Source organism: Podarcis melisellensis (genome assembly GCF_964234715.1).
Source record: "Podarcis melisellensis genome assembly, chromosome: 1".
Classification (NCBI taxonomy): domain Eukaryota; kingdom Metazoa; phylum Chordata; class Lepidosauria; order Squamata; family Lacertidae; genus Podarcis; species Podarcis melisellensis.
The window spans coordinates 41,633,506-41,645,692 of NC_138528.1; the positions used below are offsets into that span (position 1 = coordinate 41,633,506).

At 44.7% G+C, this 12,187-nt stretch overlaps 1 protein-coding gene across 2 annotated transcripts in view; it reads right to left on the reverse strand.

The window, feature by feature from the left end:
* Nucleotides 1-12,187, reverse strand: part of CCDC9B (coiled-coil domain containing 9B) — a 52,276-nt gene that overhangs the window by 17,765 nt on the left and 22,324 nt on the right. For both annotated transcript variants that reach the window (XM_081886824.1, XM_081886825.1), the window contains exons 6-7: nucleotides 6,923-6,997; nucleotides 566-750 (exon numbers count right to left, since the gene is read on the reverse strand). In XM_081886824.1, coding sequence (XP_081742950.1) covers nucleotides 566-750; nucleotides 6,923-6,997 — 260 coding nt within the window. The remainder of the gene's footprint in view (nucleotides 1-565; nucleotides 751-6,922; nucleotides 6,998-12,187) is intronic.

Below are 12,187 nucleotides of genomic sequence, written 5' to 3' on the forward strand. Positions count from 1 at the left end.
CTACAAAGCCTCAAGAGTAGCATGAAGCATATTACTTCCCATCAGCTTTCTAGCTCCCACCAGGATATTTTTCCTATCACTGACCTCTTTGCAGGCTACAATCTGCCTTGGCCAGCCTGGTACCCTCTAGATGTTTTGGACTGCAATTCCCACTAGCCCCATCAAGCGCAAGCACAGGGAGACTGATGGGGGTTGTAGTCTAAAACAGTTTTGGTTTTTTTAGAAAATAGATGTCGGAACTCACCACAAACACTTCCCTTGTTCTCTTTGAATGGCAATGGCACCTACCTGAGAGGTGCCAGAACTGAGCTCCGGCAAGTTCCGGCTGAAAAAGCCCTGGTCCGAAACATTTGGAGGGCACTGGGTTGGTAAAAGATGACCTACAGCAGGCATGGCCAAACTTGGCCCTCCAGCTGTTTTGGGACTACAACTCCCATCATCCCTAGCTAGCAGGACCGGTGGTCAGGGATGATGGGAATTGTAGTCCCAAAACAGCTGGAAGGCCAAGTTTGGCCATGCCTGACCTACAGCCTGCAGAGTGTGTGTTGACTGGGAGACAACTTACATGTGATCTGATTTTTCTGTGTCCCAAGCCCGCCGCCATTCCCCCCTTGCGTTCTTGTGGCGTGCCAGTCGCTCCAGGTCAATCTGATCCCGTTCCTTCTTCCACCGCATGTATTCCGACCGCTCTCTCCCGGTCAGGGTAGAGCCCTTATCCCCTGGGCTCTTCTGAGGAGATTTTCCTCTCTCCTAATTGAAACAAAACAATATGTGATTAATGTGGAAGGACTTCCTGTGCGTCCAGAGTTCAAGCTGATGATCACCACAGCAATTGTGAAACTCTTAGGCTGTTTCGATCTGCTGGTCCTTTGGCTGACCATCTCACCTTCTTGCGTTATGGCCAATCCAATTCGTATATGGGTGGCTGCCTGAAGGGCTTTTCAACGACAACTCGGCTCCTTAAGCACTTGGATGCAGCTATCCTGACTTCAGAAAGGGTAGTGAAAGGGGAAGGGATGCGAAGGAGGAAGTAGGTGTCTCTAGGCTTGCACAAGTTTCACTTCACCATCATGCTTGCCAGTTAGGAAGCTACTATTTGGGCCTGGTTTGATCAGCTCTCAAAAGTGGTGTCGCAAGCAAAGTGTTTTATTGTGGGCATATTCCACAGAATGTTCTCGACATAATAAGAATTGCCTTAGTGGTGGATTTATTCTGCTTTATTAGTTGCTCTGGGTTGCTTTCCTATTGTCACCACATTATTGCTGCCCAAAGTGGCTCAGGTGCAACAAAAAGAAGGACAATAAAAAACAACAACCCAGAACATTTGTGATGTGAAAAGTTATGGGATTTCAGGCTACAGGATATACACCAATTAGAAACAAAGCAGTCTGGCCACCCTGAAATGTTTGCAGGTGCAACTAGCATTGAAAGCTGGATTGCGGTGGCCACTTCCAATAGCACCATAATTATGAACGCAGAATGAAAACGATGTCTGGAGGGGCTTTTATAAAGATTGTTGGGGGGTTTTGTGCTGCTTGACCCTGTGAAGCTGTTTTTTTCGGAAGTCCTGCTCCAGGCTCCCTCACCTTCAGAAATAAGGTAGGTGCTGACAGGGAAGAAAGTAATCTTTGTAGTGGTGTCCAATTTACAGAAGCCCCCCCCCCCCATGGAATCATAAGGTGCTAAGTCATCATTGGCTTTTAGGGACTAAATGAAGGCAGCTTTTTTACACCTACGTATTGAATGGCTGAGCTGCTATTCTCTTGCGGTTCCATTTCTCAGCTCCTGCTCCAGTTTGGGAAGCTATTTTTATCTGCTGCTATTTTTGTTGTTTTGCTTACATATCCCACTTTGTGCTGTTTTAATTGGATTTTATTGCAAACTGAGCCTATTGGTTATTAATATTTTAAGCTATCTCAAAGGTAAAGGTAAATGACCTCTGGATTAAGTCCAATCACCTATTTATCTACTTGCACTGGTGTGCTTTCAAACTGCTAGATTGGCAGAAGCTGGGACAGAGCAATGGGAGCTCACTCCGTTGCGCGGATTTGAACCGCCGACCTTCCGATCAGCAAGCCCCAAAGGCTCAGTGGTTTAGGCCACAGCACCGCCTGTGTCCTGCCACCTCAAAGAATGTATAGTCAAAAGGCAGTATAAGTATGCTTTAAAAAACAAGTAAAAAAGCCTACTTAGCTTATTATTTATTTATTTATTTAAAGTATTTATATACCACAATTCATGGAGATATTACAGTGGTTTACAAAACTAAAAACAAACAAACCCTAAAACAATCAAATAACTAAAATGCAACAAAGTAAGAAAAACAGCACAGCGGAACATTATAAAAGGAAGAATAAAACACTAATTATAAATGGCCAAACAAAAACAATGTATTGGCCTGCCCTCTTTCCTCTTTATATTGTTATCAGTTTTTGGGTGCCAGAATCCTTTAATCCCTTAAATCAGCAAGTGTTAAAATATAAAACAGGCTAGCTTCCTCATGAGGTAATTACCTGGGGGATGGGCCATTAAGAGAACAAAGGAAAGAGGGCTCTGTGCCAGACAGAAAATGGGTGGGGCCCCTCCTTTAGTTCTTTGATAGTTCAAAAGACAAAGCCTGAGTCAACCCCTCCATCATAGACTCAGGTTGTATATTATGTGTAATTAAGCCATATAACGTAAAGACACCACAGTCTCTGCTGTGCCTCATTCCAAAGGAAACACAAACCCTGGAACCCCTGGAAACTTGTATCATTTGGAGATTGTGGCTAGGAATATATTGTTGCATGTCACCCCAATCAAAATCCCCTGCTTGAGTAATCTCAGAGTCTTGGGTAGCTTAAATGCTCTGTATTTCCTATATCCTCCTGAGCTGCAGAAAGTCAAAGGATGCTCTGCAATGGAGGCATCTAGGTGCCAATGTCTGGGGACCCTAAGGAACAAAGGAACTATCTCCTCTGTGTGAGCTTCCAAACGACCCATGCACAAGTTTGTGTTGATGCTCTTCCAAGAAGCACTTGAGAATTCAACACCTGACAAAATGCTTTGTCAGAACAGATTAGCTGCACAGGCACCTAATGCCGATTAATGAACAGTTGACACCGCACACTCCTGAGGTGGCAAATGCAAATGGCTAACTACTCATTTGGCACACACAGTTACACAAATGGCTCACACAGCTCATTGTTGGCAAGATTTGTTAAAACAGATGCTCACTACCTGAGCTGGAGCAGTGAATGGTGCCTTCCTCATATCAAGGGGCCTGGTACCCGCGGCTGAACAGGTTCTTTTGGACCTTGAGACAAAAAAACCCCCACCTCTCTCTCCTTCTCTCTTGCAGGAAAAATAGAATAATGTAAAATAAATAACAAACAGCTGACTGGCTTTTCATGACCCAAATCAGCTGCCTGAGACTGCCACCTCTACCTAAAGAAAAGGACAGTCCTTTGGTTAGACAGGCCACTATTTATTTCATACCGCAGATGGGATGGTGAGATTGAGGGAGAGTAGCCCAACTCTGGCCTCCTAGTGAGATGACAGCTGAGACTGGGCGTTCCTAGTTAACACCTCATGAACTAGCCACTATGCCACACTATAGAGCAGCCTTCGTCAACCTGGTGCCCTCCAGATACAGTGGTACCTCGGGTTAAGAACCTAATTCGTTCTGGAGGTCCGTTCTTAACCTGAAACTGTTCTTAACCTGAGGTACCACTTTAGCTAATGGGGCCTCCTGCTGCCGCCGCGCCACCACCACACAATTTCTGTTCTCATCCTGAAGCAAAGTTCTTAACCCGAGGTAATATTTCTGGGTTAGCGGAGTCTGTAACCTGAAGCGTCTGTAACCCAAGGTACCACTGTATTTTGCACTATATTACCATCAGCCCCAGCCAGCACTGCCATGTTGATGTGGGTTGAAGGGGATTGTGGTCCAAAATATCTGGCGTGCACTATGTTGGGGAAAAGTGCTATAGTGCTGCACTACGTATAAATGTTTGTACCTGTATAGTTGGTCCCAGAAGGACAGGGAGCTCAGAGCATGCTGCATAATGAGCCTCCAGTATACAAGTCAGAACAATGTACTTTGAGCAGGAAATTTGTTTGCTTGCACTGCCTGAGGCCTCATGATTTATTGTTCCATTCGGCGTTGTAGCAGCTGAATGCTGGTCTTGCTTGAATGCTTAAGACCTTAACGAAAAGTGGCTGCTCAGAACAAGAAGGAATGAATTTGAAAGAAAGCCATCAACACAGCAAGAGTTTAGTGTAGCCCACCAGATGTGGGAGCCAACCAGCAGCTCTCTGAACTGAAGGGAGGCCCCAGAGCATATTGCTGAATATACACGTCCTGTGACGTTCATTGTCTGCGGATAAATCAATATTCCATATTTCTCCCCTTCAAAGAAGGCCACACGCACGCACACACCCTGAACAAGAATTAACACCCTTGGCATTTCATTGCAGATCAAAATAGAACTGAGGAAAATTAGAGGCTGAGGAACCTGTTGCCAAGGAGACACACCTATGTGGGTGGGCAAAGGAGCGAAAGAACAGTAACACTTTACTTCTCCACCAAAGGGAATTTAGGGGCCTGACAAGCCCATCCCACATGTGGGTGGAGAAGCAAGAAGTTAGGCTCTCTACTGTGAGCAATAGAAAAGCACCCCAGAGGCTCAGGACACCCTCCAGCCACTTCCGTTTCTGGCCTCCCCAAAATTGCTTCCCATGACCATACCTGCGCCTCACCTGCCAGACTCAGAAGTTTGATGCTTGGGAAGAGGAAATGAGAAATAAGAGATATATTTCTATATCAGAGAGCCTGTTGGATCACTAGAACAGCAGGTGAATGAAATCTATGATTCGGGGGGGGGGTGTATCCAGGACATCTAGGAGATTACTGTGTAGGGGAATTGGAATGAATATTCCAAACCTGGCAAATCGATCAGCAAGAATCCCACCTGCTGTCCACTGTTTGTTGACTTATGAGCTCAAGCAAGAGACTCTGGATTTAGCCAGAATATGCTTATTTTTAAAAGCTCAAAAAAGAGTGATAGATTCCCAAATATCGACACCCCCTCAGTCTAAACGAGGGGTGGAACTGCCATCAGAAGGGATGATGAACTGCTTTGGAAAATATAGCCGACTCTAACTGAAAGTGTGGCTTGAAGTGGGTGGGGGAGGCAGCTCATGTTTACAGATTTGCCTGCTGAATCACGTATCTTCTGGGCAATATGAGATGTAAGGAGCAACCCAGCATTTCCAAGGATGACTGCACTTTGTATTAAGGAAGTGAGCAGCAGATATTCGCTGTTGGGAGCCAGCTCAGGGCAAGGGCAGGGAGCTGTTTACCAGGCTGACCAGGGCCTCAGCTCAGCTTGGCCACAGCTGCGCTTCTGGGGCCATAAGGGAGTGACACAGATCAGATCAGCTCACCGTGCTCCCTGGGCTGCAGCTGGAGCTCAGGCTAATGAATCACTTCACCGGGAAAGGGAGGCTTATTCAATTTGTGCTCCGTTAATTACGAGCATTCGTCGGCTCAAGGGAGCCAAGGCTTCCTTCTGGGTCTGCACTGAACAGTGAGCAGGGCCAAATCTATTGCAAAAAAAGAGTCAGCCCCTTGCAATCTGAGAGTGACGTGTTTTTCGTTGTTAACGCCGGCGGTTAGCAGCCTCTGGATCAACACCCCTCCTTCCCAAAGAGCTTACTACAGCTGCAAGAATGAATCGCGTGTGACAGGTCTTAGTCATACAGCTTGATGGAGCGGTGAAAGAATTTGCACGGTGGTGCAAGGATGGCGCAGGAACAGAACAGGCGTCGCATGCCCAGCCTGAGCATTTTCCTGCCACAAACCTTTTCAACCTCAAGCAAAGCACCATGGCTTCATTTTGCACTCCAAGTAAAGCAGGTCCCTCCTGCACCTTGGCTGCAGACCTTGTCAAATAAAAGCACTGGACTTGGCAAGCAAGTTCCCCCTCCTATTCCTTTCTGTTTGAAAATGTAATATATTCAGGTGAGGATGGCTAAAGTCGTGCTGTGCTTCTGGCACCCTCTGGTGGCCTGTATGCTGAACAGCACTGTGATGGCATTCCACAAAACGGCATTACTTAGCATTGCACCATACTGGAAACAGATTGGCTGGACCAAGCCATCGATTAACGGTGCATCAGGTGCTTGCTTTTATCCCCTTTAGCATCTGATGAAGTGTGCGTGCAAACAAAAGCTCAAACCAATAACAAACTTAGTTGGTCTCTAAGGTGCTACTGGACAGAATTTTTTTATTTTGTTTCGACTACGGCAGACCAACACGGCTACCTACCTGTAACTGACACATCTCTGTTTACAATGAGGTCACGTGTCCTGTGCCCACAAGTCACCTCAGTGTGAGATAAACATAGTGGCAAGCAAAATTGCCTTATTCGCTGATGGGGAAGAATTATTTCTAAAGACCTTAAGCAGAATTTCCTGTAGCTCCGTCTCCACCTACATTCACTGCTGTCACTGACCATGCAGTACTGGTGGTAATACTGCGGCCAATGCATGAGCACTAGGATGCTCTCCGTGGCAAATCAGGGCACAAAGCCAACTGGCTCATTTAAGTAGTTCAGCTGTGCATGTTGTAGCTAGCCACTGTCAGGGCCCGCCCAAGACATTTTGGCACCTGAGGCAAACCTCAAAATGTTTTTTAAAAAGCAAACCAACAATAAAGGCAAGTCCACCGCCTCCCAAGGTAGTCTGTTCCACTGTCAAACCACTCTTACTGTCAAAAAGTCCTTCCTTAAGTTTAGTCAGAATCTTCTTGTGCATTTAGTCAGAATTGACTTGTGAATAGGTGTTTTCTGTTGTCAAATCCAGCCACTGATGGTTAGTGAATTAAGCCAGTCAGCCCTGCTCCCTGTTCACGGAAATTGTCATTAAAGACTGCTCTCACCTTTCTGACAAGCACATTCTCTGAATGCTTGTCACCCTCTGACCACCTCCTCTCCACTGTTCTCTTTTCTTCCACCTGCAAGGACACAAAAGTGAATATTTATTCAGGAGCAAAGAAGCATCAGCACAAGCTAAGAAGATCAGATTCTCCTGCCAGGATTTTTATTTTTATTTTTTAAGAACAGACAATACAGAAGAAACCAAGGATTGTCAGGTCCAGACAATGGAACAGAGGAAAAGGTTGGGAAACAAGATGTGGAAGAAGGACAAGAGCAAAATTCTTACCAAATCCTTTCTATTCCACACTGCTGCCAGAAAGGAAAAGCAGATCCGCAGTTAAAAGCCTTGTCTTTACCATCAATACGAGCACTTCCAACCAAAATTAGCACACACAAATAGCACTTGAACATTTCTCTAGTTAGTTAGTTAGTTAGTTAGTTAGTTAGTTAGTTAGTTAGTCCTTGCTATTTCTATAGCACTTTTGATGTGAAAAGTGCTTTACAAATTCTGGGCATGATTCAGCTAGAGTTAAATACTCTGAAGCCATCTGGTTGTCCATGGGAATGATTTAAGCAAAATCTTCATTCTCAGTGGGACTGCAAGGTGCTTAACTTTTGCCAGATCATCCTCAGTTATCATGCAGGCCCTCACCACAATCTTGTGGTGCAGATTATTGTTCTCATTTTATAGAAGGAAAATATCACATTGGTTGTGGGTTGGCCCCAAAGATACCCTTTTGCATGCAGAAAGCACCTTCCACTCACAGAAGGGCTGTTTGATGCATTGTGATAAATCAACATAAACAAGAAAAGAAGTGCTTCTGCTTGTACACGAGTTTGCAAAAAATCTTGACAAAGGACATCTCCCGACTGCTGTTATATTGCAGGTGTATTCTGAAACATGTTCTTGACCCAGTAATAGTGCATTGGTGGTAAATTTATTTTGCTTTATTAATCGTTCTTTGATTCTTCTCCAATGCTTCTACATTATTACTCTCTAGAGGGAGTCTAACATAACAAAAGCAGGACAATAAAAAAACCCAGAGCATTTGTGGCATGAAAAGTTACAGGGTTTTAGCAGGACCTTACGTGCTGTTTAGAAGCAGTATGTCTGCCTCAAAACTTCTTCAGACAGAGGAATATCTCATGACCACCCCAATCATGAGCACAAATGAATATGCAGTAATAAGGACATTCCGTTCTCCTTTAACATCAGTGATCTGGTGGCCAGCTGGGGAAGACTGCAAGCCGGCCTGCAGATTGGCCAATGGTAGACAAGCCTGGGCCTGGGGATTCTTCAGGGGGAGGGTCCAACCAGCCAATGGGTGTCACTTGGGCCCGCCCCATAGGGAATAAATTGTGGCCAGGCCAGCATTCCTCCACAATCTTTTCACAGGATCTTCCATATCAGTTGCCATTATTCAGGGCTGGGCAGGAATTTTTCCACCTGGCCAATTGGCACTGGCCGGTTGGTTTTCACCTACCTCATAGTAATTGTCACAACTTTGTGAGGTTAGGCACTGGGTAAGCCTTAGTCTGGTCTGGAGGAGATGTTGTAGCCTCTGCCTGCCCCTCCTTGGTTAATGGTATTCTGTTAAGGGGATCCATGAAGAGTTGCTTCTGCCCAATGCCCAGATGGGGGCTAGGGCCATAGAACTCCCCCAGAGGGGACCCCCCGGGGCTACCCCTATTTGATGTAGGTCATAGGGCCTCCCCCATGTTGTGATTTACCCTTAGGTACACTCACAGCAGATGGGCTGGATTTAAAGAAATGGCTTCACCCAATGCCAAATCTTTCACATCTGCAACCAATAAAGTTGTGGCCTATTTGAACTCAAAATCTATATGCTGCTGTCTTGTATGGTTGCTCATTACATAGGGAGCAACTGCGTTGTGGGGCCTTGGCATGCAGCTGGAGGACATCTGGAGTAGAGGCATCAGAATTGCCACAGAGACAGAAAGATGAAACTCTGGCAAGTGGCTATTGTTCAGTGGCAGAAGCACATCCTATCATTTTGAAGGCCCCACAACAGGTGATGAGAAAGCCCTCTCTGTTTGAGACCTGGAGAGTCACTGCTAGTCAGAGTTGACAGTACTAGGCTAAATATCTAAACTGACCCTGATATACGGCAGCTTGCTATATTCCTAGCTGCAGTTGGCTGAAGCAGAGGTACAGCTGTAGCTTCATTGAGAGCTTGTGTGAGATTAGCACTTGTGTTGTCTGCTTGCTAGCAATATCTCTGCTTGCTTATTTGTAAACAAAGAGATATTACCAAGGCACCATGAATCTCCAGTACATTCTCAGCCAAAGGAAATGACTCAGAAATGCTATTCCTGGGACTTACCACCACTCAGGGAAAGTGAGGAGTGTAGAACAATGCTTAGAATCTATCGTGCTACCCTCACTCCACTCCCCAGAGCAATGAGAAGTTCCAGGAAGGCAATGCATGATCAGATTTAGTTTCTCTTGGAAAGCAGCCACTGGAGACTTATTGGAGTTTTGTAATATTTACATTATTAATCAGAGAACAGAAGTTCATCTGAACTATTATGAGGAGGAACCCACAATACGTATCTCTCTGCTGGCAGCCAGTCTCAAAGCCCAGCATCATGTACACATAATCCACTTGATTTATCCAAGTTCCCCAGTAGCCACTGAGCAACAATAAAGACTTTTAGCAAGTAGCACCATTTGGAAATCAGTAACTTCATGTTCCACTAGGTCTGGAGTTCACATAAGCAGATATTATCTTGCTATGTAGTCCAAAAGGCACCCCACATCCCAGTACGCAAGAGGGAAGGAGACTTGGAGGAATCTTGAAGCTTACAGAAGTGCAAAACAGTCCATTGAGAATCTTGGCTGACTGTTGGAGGGGGCAGAAAACTGAGGGTGGGGGTGAAATGGGGTAGCTGAAATGCTGAACAGAGGCTTCCATACTGCAAGATTTTCATGATCAGCCTCATCTATTGACACTTTCCCACAAAATTGGGCCCCAAGTGGCTCACAACGTATCAAGTGAATAATTAAATATATAACAAATACACACAAGAAATAATACCATCACTAAATAAATACAGTGGTACCTCAGGTTACATACGCTTCAGGTTACATACGCTTCAGGTTACAGACTCTGCTAACCCAGAAATAGTACCTCGGGTTAAGAACTTTGCTTCAGGATGAGAACAGAAATCGTGCTCTGGCATCGCAGTGGCAGCAGGAGGCCCTATTAGCTAAAGTGGTGCTTCAGGTTAAGAACAGTTTCAGGTTAAGAACAGACCTCCGGAACGAATTAAGTACTTAACCTGAGGTACCACTGTACAAAAAAAAATATATGGACAAGTTTGTTTGAAACAATATGAACAAACCAACCTAATCTGACAGCTTGAAACTAAACAGGGGAGAGAGAATAATGCCCAACACAGAAATACAAAGTAGTATGCAAAACTTCCACATGCTCCAGATGCATCTATCTCTCATAGTTTGGGTCCAAGACTCAACTTCAAACATCCAGGGAACCCACCACCCCAGCTCTCTCCTGGGGTAGTGAAGAGGGGTCTTCAGGCCACCATTATCAGGACTCTCCTCCATTGTCTCCCAGGACAACATGGATGCCAACAACTCCATACAGAGGCCAAAAACTTTCATTCCACATTATCCCACCAATCGACATGCATTCATGCAGGCTGGGGGTTGTAAACAAGTTTCTCGGGGTTTGTACCACCCTTGCCCTTGCGGCAGTTTCTGACCTGGTGGTTTTTATAGCCCTTTCTCTAGTGCTTTTTTTTCTGGGGGGATGCAGGGGTATGCATACCCCTAAACATTTTGTGAATCTTTGTACTTCTGTCCATTTACTGTATTTATTTTTCCTGATTTGAACTATAAAATGGTGATTTTCTTGAGCATTGCCTTTCTCCAAATCAAAGACATGGGTAAGAGGGAGAAACATACATTTCAAAGAGCAAGTTTTATAAAGAAAATAAATAATTTCAGCTTAGAAATGATACTATGTTCTAAAAGAAACCAGTCATCAAATCTCTTTCTTAACATATGCTTAGTCTTGCAAGTGAGGAACAGAATTTTTGGATTTGTTGGGGTTAGGTCCCAATTGCTAATAATTTAAATAAGCATCAATTGTAGGCACACTAACAGTCTGTTTGAACAGCTCCAGGCACTTTATAAATGTTTGTGTTGTTCAATTGTCACAACTGAGCAACAGGCAGATTATCCAAAATGAAGAATATCCTGATGTCTGGGACGGACCGTTTCCACGAAAATTCAGCTCTCCTTATTTCCACTCACCTGCATGGGGGAAAGACTGGCACAAGCATGAATCCTGCTCTCTCTCCTGACAGCCGGCTTCCAAACAACAGCCAGACATGCTTTGCGTACAGCACACAGGGCTGCTTTGTCTCCTGTCTGGTTGATGCAGCTGCCTACCAATTCATGCAGAATCCTGTCAACTTCTAGGTCTTCTGCTGCCAAAAAGCTCTCACTGTTTATTACTTTGGTTGGTCTGAGTTTTGTAACCATACATGGCAGCTGCAGGAACAATTGCCTGACTTTGCAACAGCTGTGCAGGGTGGAAACTGGCAGCCCCATTAGGAGTGATAGAATCAGACAATCATGGAATTGTAGAGTTGGAAGGGGTTCCTGAGGGTCATCTAGTCCAACCCCCTGCAATGGAGGAAACTCAACTAAAGTATCTATGGCACATGGCCAGCCAACCTCTGCTGAACAACCTCCAAGGAAGGAGAGTCCACCACTGTCTGAAGGAGTGAAAAGCAAAAGCGCACTCAAGATCTCCAAATCATCATCCACTCCTGCCTGAATCCTACCTTCTTCTTTTTTAAACATAACTTTTTATTGAGTTTTTTATAAACAAGGATCATAAATGATACAAATTAATAGACCAAGTCTTCACCTGTCATTTGTATATCACAAAAAACAGAATAATATATCTGCAGTAATGTCTTCAACATATGGTTCATTATTAGTGGTCAATGTATATGTTCTTGGTTTGTGAATTGGTTTAAAAAATAACAATAAGAAGGCGAAACAGGATAGAACAGAGTTAACAGATAACATTCAATATTGCATAGCCAAACGCCTAATCAGGGGCCCCTGAATCCTTCCTTCCCTTTAACACTCTTCTAGACATCACAAAATTGACTCAGACTGGCTGTGCAGATAGGCACACCAATGCAAGAGGAGCTGGCACCAAGTATATCATCATGCACACAGGAGAGCAAGTATAAACTCCATTTAA